General features: G+C 45.1%; 1 protein-coding gene across 2 annotated transcripts; it reads right to left on the reverse strand.

The window, feature by feature from the left end:
• Positions 1-2,011: 2,011 nt before the first annotated feature.
• LOC146685224 (C-type mannose receptor 2-like) lies at positions 2,012-9,450 on the reverse strand. 2 transcript variants are annotated; one of them, XM_085444976.1, is made up of 6 exons: positions 7,460-9,450; positions 6,965-7,155; positions 5,400-5,619; positions 4,935-5,270; positions 2,427-2,518; positions 2,012-2,262 (listed from the first exon to the last, which is right to left on the reverse strand). In XM_085444976.1, the coding sequence occupies exons 1-6, from the start codon at positions 7,494-7,496 to the stop codon at positions 2,137-2,139; spliced, it is 1,002 nt and encodes a 333-aa protein (XP_085301102.1). In that variant the 5' UTR covers positions 7,497-9,450; the 3' UTR covers positions 2,012-2,136. The 2 variants fall into 2 exon arrangements, with proteins under 2 accessions (XP_085301102.1, XP_085301101.1); XM_085444975.1 differs by having other exon boundaries at positions 6,965-9,450.
• Between the last annotated feature and the right edge of the window lie 2,930 nt (positions 9,451-12,380).

The raw sequence follows: 12,380 nt of genomic DNA on the forward strand, positions 1-12,380 counted from the left end.
ATTCAGCGTTTTTCTCTCCCCTCTGCTCCTCGCTCTTTCTCTCGTTCTCTGTATTTTGCTTGTCTGACCTTGTTTCACTCCCTCTTCTTCACACGGTGCTTTTTCTCTCATCCCCATCTGTCTCAGAAAGCCCACAGCATCGACTGTGTGTGTGTGTGTGTGTGTGTGTGTGTGTGTGTGTGTGTGTGACTCCACCAGACCCTTTTTAGCCTTCATAACGCACATGTTCAAAAATGAAAGTGCACTTTGATGTCCTGTAATATGGACGTTATTTAGCATGAAAGTACATTTTGCACAGCTTCGTTTTGAATGTTAAAGTTGCTGTTAAAATAAAAGCTGGACAGAAAACACAGTCCAATCCCGTTTGAACACTACACCTTAATCTAAAATATAATATAAATACATATATATTTATAAATAACCCAACATAATGGAGATCCTGGTACTCTGATCCCATGCTGCTATATTTGGCGATAGAAACATGGAATTTCTCTCTAGCGTCATGATCAAGCTTTCAGTCCAAGTTCAACATTTTAGTTAATTTTTTTGTTTGTAAGTTATATTATAATTATTACCTAGTTTCAGATTTCCTGCGCTCCTGTCTTTCCTCTATTTGTCTCTTAAGTCTGTATTTCTTTGTTAGACCTGCTGTTACTTCCTGTTTTACTTTGTTACCCTCTCGTCTCCTCTGCTGGCAGTGACGACGCACCGGATGGGGAGGGCGACAACCCACAGTTATTCCTGGAGACCACCCAAGCCATTTCAGAGCGTGGCAGTGTCCCACGGCAGAATGGGCTTGACGCCAGCCTCGCCGGGGACTTTTGGAGACATCTGATGGGACATTTTGGATCGCTTGGGCCTTTCCCAGGAAAACCGCTGCCGGCGGTTCTGGGGTTGTTGGATGACAGCAGAGGACCAGACACTGTTTGTGGAAGGGTGTCCCAGAAAAATGGCAGATCCTGGGCCAGTAAAAAATGAGATTCAGTACATCCTGGACCTTAGACAAAGCTGCACACAATTGGGAAGGTTGTCACTGAAAAATGTGCTCCAGGCCCAGAAATGTCAGCAGGGCCTCTGCAACAGAGTGGCAAAATTCACCAGGAGATAAAGTACTTGTATTACTGCCTTCTTCAAGCTCAAAGTTAGTCACCAAGTGGAAAAGACCCTTTGTGGTCACATGGTGAGTGGGCAACATACAGACAGGGGTGGAGCCACACAGATATATCACCTTCATCTCCTGAAAGCATGTAGAGAGGCCAAAACCACTTCTCTGGTCTAGTGTCCTGGTGAAGGAGAGAGATGAGCTGGGGCCACAGATGCCAAGGTTACCTGAGCATGAAAGGCAAATCTTCCAGAGAGAACTGGCTGAAATGCTGAAAATAGTTCTTATAGTTCTTGTAGTGAAGAAAGGTAGGTCTATATGCTTCTGTGTCAACTACTGCAAGCTAGATTCCCTTGTCTGCAAATTCCAAGGAAAAAACAGCGTGAGGTTTGGACCTGTTTGTCAAACTTTTGTTTGGCTTGTTCCCAGCGCCTCATGGACCATGTGCTCTGTGCCCACGCTGCAAAGCTTCTTAACTGAAACACAGGGCTGGGTGCCGTTTTGTCCCAGCAGGTACGGGGGATCGCCACCTGATCCTGTACACCGGCTGGAAACTGACAGGGCAGGAGAGGAAATACAGCACAGTGGCGAAAGAGTGCCTGGCAATCCGGCCGGCGGTGGACTGTCGTCGTTCGTTCCTCTCACACCCAGACTGATGTGACTGTGTCAGAGCAGGACTGAGGTCTAGTACAGCTGCATCAGCAACTACGATCAGATCAGCTCATTACAGCATTCGTTATAGAAATATACGGGAGTTCAAGGTTCAAGGTTCTGTATTCGTTTTATTATTATTATTATTTCATATAAAATCTTAATGTTCTTTTTTATATTCACAGAAACAGCAGTCCAGGCTTCTTTCACCAACACCTCAAAAACATGTTGCTCAAAGTCCTGCTTATTCTTTATTTAGCAGTGACCGTTTCATTTTAAATAAGAAAGTAGAGTTTACACAAATTAGAGAACTAAAGAATAATCTTTTTTAAAAGGACAAAGCAGAAAGAAATGTTTCATAACCAAAATTGGTAAAGCTTGTCTTATACAGATGGTTTCGTTTCCTTGTTTCCTTCTTCATCCTTGTGGAAGACTTCTCCTTCTGGCTGCTTCCTCCAGCTCAGTGCGAGATCTCCAGCGACTCCCTGGTCCTTCAGCGTCTGTTTGAGCTGGGACACAAAAATGTGATTTGCAGAATATGACAGACAAAATTATTCACTAATATTTGCTATTCACTCTTTTTTGCTGCTGCATAAGTTTGTTGTTATTAGGTATATGAAAGTTAAAGCAGCTTAAGGTTTGTTTCACAATAACGCTGGAGGTGACCAGTTACCTGTTCCAGCATGGCATCCATCACATCATCGTCATTCAGATCCAGACTGTTTTTCTCCAGCCTCAATCTCACCACTTGCTTGTAGGTAGGCGCTGATTAAAGAACGAGGGATACTCAGGGTTAGAAAACAAAGGATGGACAGCTTACGTCACCTGCTTTTCCTGCTGCCCTGAGTTTAGTTCAGGGTGTCAAACTCATTTCACATGGCGGGCCACATACAGCCTCCTTTCAGATAAACTCTCCTTTCTGTCAGTGACAAAGAAAGAAATCGCTCATCGTTTTTCTGACGCTCCAGATGTTGATCTTGCTGCTTTGACTTCCCATTTAAAGAGTTCGATCACAAATCTCAGAGTAAAAGTTGATTCTGCACTTTGACGGTCACGTAAACGAGGTGGTGAAACAGCACCTCAGACGCTTATCGAAGGTTAAGCCCTTTATTTTCAAGCGTGACTTGGAAAGTGTTATTCACGCCTTTATTACTTCACGTTTGGATCATTGCATTTCTCTTTCAATGGGGGTTGGGCAGGACACTTTGTCACGCTTGCAACTAGTGCAAAATGCCGCAGCACGATTTTTAACTGGCAGAAGGAAATTCGACCACATGGCTCCGGTTTTGGCCTCTCTACATTGGCTTCCAATTGAATTAAGGATCTGTTTTAAAGTCCTTTTATTGATTTTTAAATCTCTAAACGGTCTGGCACCTGTTTGCTTGTCTGATTTGTTGAGGCCTCATGTCCCCATTCGCTCGCTTCGGTCAGCTGAGCAACTGCTGCTTTCGGTCCCAAAGTCACGGCTACAACTTGGAGGAGGCCGAGCGTTCTCTGTTGCTGCTCCAATGCTTTGGAATAGCTTCCCTCTCCATATCAGACAGGCTCCATCAGTGCCAGGTTTTAAGTCCAGATTAAAAAACTATTTTTATTCGCTGGCTTTTAACTCTGTGGGTGACTTTTAAATTGATTTTGTTGCTATGTCTGATTTTTGCTATTTTATTACTATATTTGTATTTGTATTGTACAGCACAAGTGCCAATGATGATGATGATCCAGCTGTTTTCACGGTTGTTGCAGTCATGTTGGCAGACAACGGCCGACAGGATATCAAACAGGTTTGATTTTCTATGACTAAATGACTGATGATCGGGAGCTGGTCGTGAGGTCTTAATCGTGACCCCACGTACACAACATGATGCACGACACACGATTAAGGCGAAACTCGGGCCGATCCCCAAAAAGCTCAAAATGGACCAAAAACCACACAGTGGATGCCCAGCTAAAGTTTCACAAAGTAATTTACATGGAAGCTTTCTGTGGTTTCCAGTAGCACATTTAAAAAAGACACGTGGACAATCTGAAAAGAACATATTGAAATGAGTAGTAGCACTTTAGAGGATTCATACACATCACACGGTGTTTGAGAGTACGTGATTAAGGGAGCATTTGCATGGATTCAAAACCTTGTAAAGCAGGAGATGCAAAGCAGCTTCTTCCCAGCTTTTTCACCAGGTGTGTGGAGTGGCAGGGTGACTTTCCCCTGCCTGTATTGAATACTGCTGTTTTAATAGTTTGATGATTTGATGGACTGCCTCTACTGCATCTTCCTAACGGACTGAAACATTGTGCATGTTACTATAAATTGTTACTTAACTTACTTTGAAAAATTCTGGTCAAAAGGACTGAGTGTAACTAAAGGTTAAGGCATAAAACCAGCATATTATACAGAAATCTAAATTAATTCCAAATTATTCTCAGACACTACACTGTGATTGTGATTGGTGGGAGCCCCCCCCCCCCAGGGTAAAGAAGTGTGGGGTAAGAAATAAAGCAACCTCAGTTTCACAGCCTGATCTCACAGTGCAGCAAATCTGTTGTATCATTACTTTTGCTTCTTTATGGATGGTGTTTAACGTCGGTCTGGAGTGCAGCGTGTGAGGCTCTGAGGTACACGCAGTGTTGCCAACTCAGTAAGGAAAATCGCTATTGGCTGTCCTAAAAGTCGCTAGAAGTCGCTGAATGACGTCATCGCCCAATTTGCATAATTGGTCATGCTAATCTAATGGTAACCTATGTTGATGGAGAGAGAAATAACATCGTGCAAGAGACATAAAGTGAGTAAAAAAGTCCTAAATGCATTTAGAGTTTATTTAGAACTACAAATTAAATTTCTTTTAGCAATTATTGTTTTTTTTAATGTCACAATTCCAACCCTGCTCCTTTACCCGGGCTTGTGCAGGTGCGTCCGCCTCCTCTGCACTGCACCGCAGGCCACGCCCCGCCACAAACATGTAATTAAATTCAAAACTGAAGACTACCTCGATGTTAAATCTAATATTGTGCTTAAATAAAAATAGTAAGTAGACTGAACTCAGTTTTATCAGCTTAAGTCAGTTACCGGTGGTTTTCGTTCAAAAAGCTGATCAACTCAGTTTATTTGTGTTGGCCTAAATTAGAGAAATGAGGTAAGCTGGAAATTTTGCTGTTCACTGGTGGAAAGTAACAAAGTGCAGCTTACCCCTGTAGCAGATAAATGCTGTTTTTCGATCACAGTTCCAGTCCTCCCATGCTCCAGCTGGAAAGAGTCCTGCCGCACAAACCTTACTCCCTGTGCTTAAATCAGGTTGAGTTGGGTTCCAGTTTCTAAACGTGGAGTTACTATCATCTGTCCACTTCCAGGAGTCTCTGAAAAGGCCGATCCAGGCGGATTGCCCTGCAGGTAGCACTTCTGTTACTCTCTGGTTCTCAGACATGTTTCTCACACTGGCCAGGTCTGTGTGATGGGCTCTGCAGTAGCTCTGAGCCTCCGTCCATGTCATGAAATTGTTGATGAAGACAAATGTCACGTTCAGTCCTGAAAACAGACCAAAGTGAAGTGTTCTGAAGAACAATGTAGATCCCCGAAACACAACAGCTCCGGTTGCAGATGAAAATGCTGCTGACTTTTACATTTAAAAAATATTTTATTAATTAAAACCCTCACCTGTGACATCAGAACAAATGGCGTTAAATTTACTGCCACATCTGTCATTATTCCATAATCCAGTCTCATGTAACTTAGCACAGTGTTCGTTCCCTAACCAGTTGTCCGGTTGTCCAGGCTCCCAGTTTCTGAACGTAGCCTCATCATTTTTGTAGAAATCTGTGTCTGGCATCGACCACCTCCAGCCGTTAATGTCACCATACATCCCAATCCAGGCTCGCTGCAAGCAATAATTAAATTGTGTTGACTAAAACGATATGACCTACATTCCTGTCTTAGAAATGAAGCCTGAACTGAGAGCTCTCATTTTTCTTTGGAATCATTCAGTTTGAGCTGGACCGAGGGGAGATCTGGTCACCTGGTGCAGTAATTACCCAGTCACACCTGTAGTTACGTGGTCAGTGGCGTGTTATGTCGACAGACTCAATCCCCAATGGACCCCCTGCAATGGTAAAGTTAGGCTGTGTGTGGACTGTGTTGAGGGTGAGCTTTGGGGGGAGTGGCCTGTGTCCAAAAAACTGAAAACTGTTTTGTTTTACACCCACGTACAGATTAAACACAAAATTACACACAAGGGAAGGAGCCCGAGTTAGTGCATGAGGTTGAACGGTACCGGCTGAGTATAGTTGGGATCACCTCAACGCAACGTCTTGGGCTCTGGAACCAGTCTCCTGGAGAGGTGCTGGACTTAATCTGGAGTTGCCCCTGGTGAAAGGCGGCGAGCTGGGGTGGGTATCTAGCTTGCAGCATGTATGTAGGGGTTTCTCCCAGTGGACAAGAGGGTTCTTTCCCTGCGCCTTCAGGTCAGCGAATGGTTCCTAACTGTTGTCTGCACTTATGCACCGAATGATGGATCAGAGTACCCAGCCTTCTTGGAGACCTCTGAAACAATAAGCTCCGTTGGAGCAGCCTTTCAACGCCGACACGAACCCGACGTATCAGCCAGAGGTCCCTTTGCTACGGTTCAGAGCCGCGGACCTGTTTTATATACGCGAGGAATAGTTTTCTATACGAGATCGCTGCAAAAAGTGCAGCCTTACCTAATGTCCACCTACTGTTACTCATTTATATTAAGATTAAACATCTAGTTGGTGTTGGTGTGGAGAGTAACCTTCAGTATTCTGTAATCTGTAGTGGAGTACATTTTAAAAGTAACCGTCCCAACACTGCACAGAGATGATGACTTGACCAAAAACATAATGGACTACTGGGACGTTCAAGTAAAAGCACGAACACAAATCAGAAAACTTAATCCAACGATAGGTGAACATTTATCTGCAAAATAATTTTATTTTTGAGACAATTTTTCAATAATACATTTTTATGTGCACTGAGGTGTTTTCATGGTGTTTTATTGCTTTTTTACCCAAAGGAATGATCTGAAAAGTCGTTTTCAGGCAATAGAAAACATATTTTTTGTAATATAGCAGATTCTTTTTAACTATAGTGCAGAAAAGTGACGACATCCATGCCTACCATGCCACTGATACATACAAACACATTAACTCCCACCTGTGGCTTACATATATCAATTTAATTTAAAAAGAGGATAAAAGTGTACTCACATTTTTGAATTGTGCGTAGTTCATTTTACTTGAGTCTGCCATGCTCTGCAGGATCTTCACATCCTCCATGTTTTCTATGGTGGCCAGGTCTGTGTATCTCTCCCTGCAGTAACTCAGAGCATCAGTCCAGCTCTTCCAGTCATAAACAAAATGGTACTGACGCTTAACATATGAGGAGCCTGAACACAGCCCTGCAGATATAGATGTGAATACTGATTTTACATTTATGCTTAAAACAAAAGAAATCCATCTTAACTTTGTCATTATATTTTAATGTAATAATATCTACTTTTATGTGCAGTAAAATAACTTAGAATTTTAATGTTTCGAGTATATAATGATTTAACAATTTGGTGCAAACTATGATTCTGTTTTCAGCACAGCAATGAAAGAGAAAAGTATTGTACAGATAACATAATAGTTCCTAAAGGTTTCACAGTGCTGATGTTGCATTAAAGAAAAGTGGAAATGATAAAAACACATTAAAATACTCGCCTGATGCAGCTACGATAAACAGAAAAACCTTTTCCATACTTGTCTGCTTCGTGTTCCTTACCCGACTGAACGTGCAACTGATCTTTCAGCTTGTCTCATGCAAAGTGATTATAGGGAAAATATTTGCATCTTTGCATCTGCCTGCATCTTTGGTTAATGAGGTTCTACTGAAGCCCGTGTTTGGTGAAGAGTGAGGCTTTTGTGAGTCTTGCTTGTTCACAGGTGCAATGACGTCACAGGTGTACCTGATACACACTCCAGTGAATCACCTCAAAACAAACTGAAGCAATCTGATAAAAACAAAATGTAACTTTTATAGCAAATATAAGTATGTTCTACTTTTAGCTTCAGATGAACAAAAAAAAGGTTTTTAGATTTTAAAAGTAAAGTAAGACGTAAAAAATATGTTTGACGTGTGGCAGCAAGTAGCACATTTCTTCTTTTTCTTTGAGATGTTCCTTTAGGGGTTACTGTAACATAAGAGTGTTTATTATTCCCAGAGCTGGTAAGTTGTCATGGTGGATGATTTGCCTCCACCCTGTCTCCACCTCCTCTTCTGTCACATCAACCCTTTGCATGTCCGGTTTTCCTGCATCTATAAATATTTTCTTCTGTTCCTCTTTTCTGACCCGTTTATCTAGAAGAAGCTTTAACATGTAAATAAAAAAAGGTGCGGCACTACTGCTGCTAATATATTTTCAGCTGATCTTCACAGTGTCCCTGTGTGCATGCACATGTGTTGTGAGCCTTCGTGTTCAGTTTTGCCATCGTGTGTAACTTTGTAATTTCAGATTATCCTGTTGAATTGAGATGAGATTATTGGCTGTGAAAATTGTGTACATCACTGTTCGTTGTATGCTACTGATGACGGTCATTCCTGTATATCCATAAACTTTCCCATTGGTTGGTTTTTATCTCTGCTTTGGTGATTTATCTTGGGGTGACCAACTGTCCTAGGAGAACTGTGTTCCCAGGGGAACACAGCCAGCAACTGCAGGTGAAGCTTGGGATGTGACCGGTCCATCCCCAAAGCCGGAGCCACCCCGAGCTGTTCACAGACGGGGGGCTGGCAGCCTAGCCTGCGTAAGTGGAGGGCTGAGCAAGGCGATGACCCGAAGGTCCACCCCCAGCACCGTCACCACGTGCTTGTCTGTAGACAGAGGAGCCTCAAGAGTGAACTCGCAATGAGACACTCGAGGTCAGACACATAGTCCCAGCTACTGGGCATCCCCGTGCTGGCCGTCTTAGTCCATGACACACAGGCCAAGCACCAACAGGGAGCCAGCATCGCAGGCTGGGGGACACTCACTCACTTGCTGAGGCATCAGACACAGCGAGGACCGACCGGCGGGCAAGCCGGCAAATGCGGCAACACGCCAGGAGAACACAGCCTGCAGTTGCAGCAGCCTATATGCCAGACAGAGACTGGCCAAGGAGGCTGGAGAACACACATTCGCTGGCTGACGTATCAGACACAGCGAGGCCAGACTGGCGTGTAAGCCGGCGAATGCGGGCAACATGCCAGGGGAACACAGCAAGCGGCTGTAGTGTAGCCGCTGGAGAGGAGCTCCAAGCCAGGGACGCGACCCGCAGGTCGCCCCAGGGCCAAGCAGTACAACACACTCGCTTATCAGACACAGCGAGGCCCGGCTCGCTGTGTCTGAGGGAACACAGACAGGAGCCGCAGCAGCTGATATGCCAGAGAGAACCCAGCTAAAAAAGGCTGGAGAACGCACACTCGCCGCAGCGAGGCCCAACTGGCGCGTAAGCAGGCGAATGCGGGCAACACGCCAGGGGGAGACAGCCCGGAGCAGCAGTGCAGCCAGGGACGTGACACGCCGGGAGTGGCAGCTCACTGAGTGGGCCCCTCCGGCCACGGGCACCCGCAGCATGTAGACAACGTGCCAGGCAGTGAGCCAGCGCCGCAGGCCGGAGAACTGTCAACCGCAAGCCGAGCCAAGCATCATAAGCATCAACCTCCTGACAATCAAACCTCCACCAACCCAGGCCTCACAGAGGCGGGGCCATGGGAGTGAACGCTGCAGCCACCATCCTCACATAGCCTCTCAGGCTATGTGAGGATTGGAGCGGACCCCCTGTGCCCAGCCCGCCTGCAGCCCTATAGCGGGAGCGACAAAATGGCCACCAGCAGAGCATAAGTAACCCTCACACCCCTGTAGGGCACGCCGCCCTGCCCAGGGAAGGTCCAAAGGGGCAACCAGGGACCGGGGGGAGGCAACGGGGGAGGGGCCAAAGGCAACTACTTCCGCCATGCACGGCAGCATCCAAATGCGCGCAGGGGATCATAAACGCCAAGAGGCAGGGCACACACGGCCTGCAACCAGGCAGCAGCGGCACCTAAGACAGTGGGCACTGAGGTTGCGTGATAGCATCAACCTTGAGGTCCACTCTACTAGATGGCACCTCAGGAAGGGCTAATTCCCACACCCGGCATGCTCCAAGCAAGAGCTGAAGGGACCCATCTCGCCCGACACTGTACCTGGGGACCAGCAGGGGGCAGACCAGGGACAGGTGGGCAACACCAGAGGAGAGGATGGACGCTTCGTGTGGGCCGCCATACTTCTGCTACCAAGCAAGGGGCCTTACGAAAGGCAGATTGAAATTTATCAAGAATGTTATGTCCATCTAGAACAACCGTGAGTTGCTTGGCCACAACCTTTTCTAAAATCTTGGCAACAAAAGGCAATTTTGAGATGGGTCTGTGGCTGGAAAGCAAAGAAGCAAATAAGCATCAGGTTTGGTTTTTTTTAAAGTGGGTGAATGACAGCACTAAGTGTGACGTCATCCCCGAGCTGCTGCTTTGTGAGTTGTTGTTCTGCGCTCACAGACGGGACACACAGCATGCAGCAGCGCACCTGGTGATGTTTAAAAGATGCCAAAGTGCAGCTGCAGCTTTTCAGATGAACTGCAAAAGAAATTTCCCTCGTACTGTCCCAGTACTGGTCATTTTTCTCATACAGATGAGGCCTTATTTCTGTACCATTATTTAATTCCAGAGGTCTTTAAGTTATTTTTTTGCCCTTGCTGACGTGTAAAAGACGATGTGACATTTTTGTTTCACCGTTCATTAACCGCACAGGGAAGGCATCGTTTAAATAGGTTAAAATTATCTTTAAGCAAACATTATTGTTAAAGTTCTTCATGACTGGGCCAAGTGTCCTCTTTTTTGGAAATCAAAATATGGTCACCCTAGTTTATCTTATTTCTGTGTACACATGATTGAAAACCACAACCAGTATAACTAAGTCGCAGACTCACAACAGAATTAGAAAAACAGGCCTTTAAATAAACGGTCAGTGCAATCTACAAACAGAGCAGAAGTTGCCAGAAATGATCCACCATTGGCTGTCCTGAGGTGCGGTGCCTGCCTTTCAGTGGTCACCTGATCGTCACACCCATGCACACGCACGTGTGGCTCATCACAGCTGATAAACACTGACCATACTTAAGGCCTGGTTGGAGTGGTGCTCCTCGCTGGAGCTTTGTACTCACTAGTGTTGAGCCCGGCTTAGTGTCTTCTTGATCTCCCTGTGAGTCTGACATCTAACTCCATCTCCTTGTATAGACCTCCCTGGGTCTGAACCTGTCTTCCCTGGACCCTTTCCAGTTGAGCGTGAGTGAGAGTGACTGTACATTGTGGAGTGTGACCGTGTGTTTCCCTTTTACCAGCCAGTTATGTGTTGTGGTTGTTGTAACATCTGCTGCCCTCTTGGCCTTTTTAACCTCAATGTGCTTTTTATTTCAATAAATAAAGGATAATTAACTAAAAATGAAATGAGTAAGATTCAGTGTTAATCAGGGAAACACATGATACAGTACATGTACACATGTTGTACTGATAATTTTGCAATAAAACAGCAGTTTATTTTGATCAGTTTGTTGCAAAACACCCCCAAACCAATTTTAGCATTCTACAGTGAGTGGGTGTACTATTATTATTGCTCTTATAGTAGAAAAGCAGAGAGCGCCACATACAGTGGCTTGCAAAAGTATTCGGCCCCTTGAACTTTCCCACATTTTGTCACATTACAGCCACAAACATGAATCAATGTTATTGGAATTCCACGTGAAAGACCAACACAAAGTGGTGCACACGAGAGAAGTGGAACGAAAATCAGACATGATTCCAAACTTTTTTTTACAAATAAATAACTGCAAAGTGGGGTGTGCGTAATTATTCAGCCCCTGAGTCAATACTTTGTAGAACCAGCTTTTGCTGCAGTTCCAGCTGCCAGTCTTTCAGGGTCTGTCTCTACCAGCTTTGCACATCTACAGACTGAAATCTTTGTCCATCCTTCTTTGCAAAACAGCTCCAGCTCAGTCACATTAGATGGACAGCGTTTGTGAACAGCAGTTTTCAGATCTTGCCACAGATTCTCGATTGGATTTAGATCTGGACTTTGACTGGGCCAGTCTAACACATGGATGTGTTTTGTTTTAAACCATCCCATTGTTTCCTGGCTTTATGTTTAGGGTTGTTGTCCTGCTGGAAGCTGAACCTCCACCCCAGTCTCAAGTCTTTTGCAGACTCCAAGACTGTCCTGTATTTGGCTCCATCCATCTTCCCATCAACTCTGACCAGCTTCCCTGTCCCTGCTGAAGAGAAGCACCCCCAGAGCATGATGCTGCCACCACCATATTTGACAGTGGGGATGGTGTTTTCAGAGTGATGTGCAGTGTTAGTTAGTGATGGCCCGCTTGAAGCTGACGCTCCGGAGCGTGTGTCGAAAAAAACAACACACTGGTTCAGAAGCACTGTGTCGAGGCTTGCTTCGTTTGGCAAAAGTCACGTGACCAGTGACGTCCGAAGCTTCATTACGCACGTAACTGCTTCGGTACCTGATTCAAACGGATATAAGGAAGTGAATCATCCACGGGATTCGTGGAGTGTGTTGATGGT

Source organism: Copadichromis virginalis, linkage group LG20, assembly GCF_057382275.1.
Source record: "Copadichromis virginalis isolate Kocher_CV1m ecotype Utaka linkage group LG20, C_Virginalis_male_GT1.1, whole genome shotgun sequence".
Taxonomy (NCBI): Eukaryota; Metazoa; Chordata; class Actinopteri; order Cichliformes; family Cichlidae; genus Copadichromis; species Copadichromis virginalis.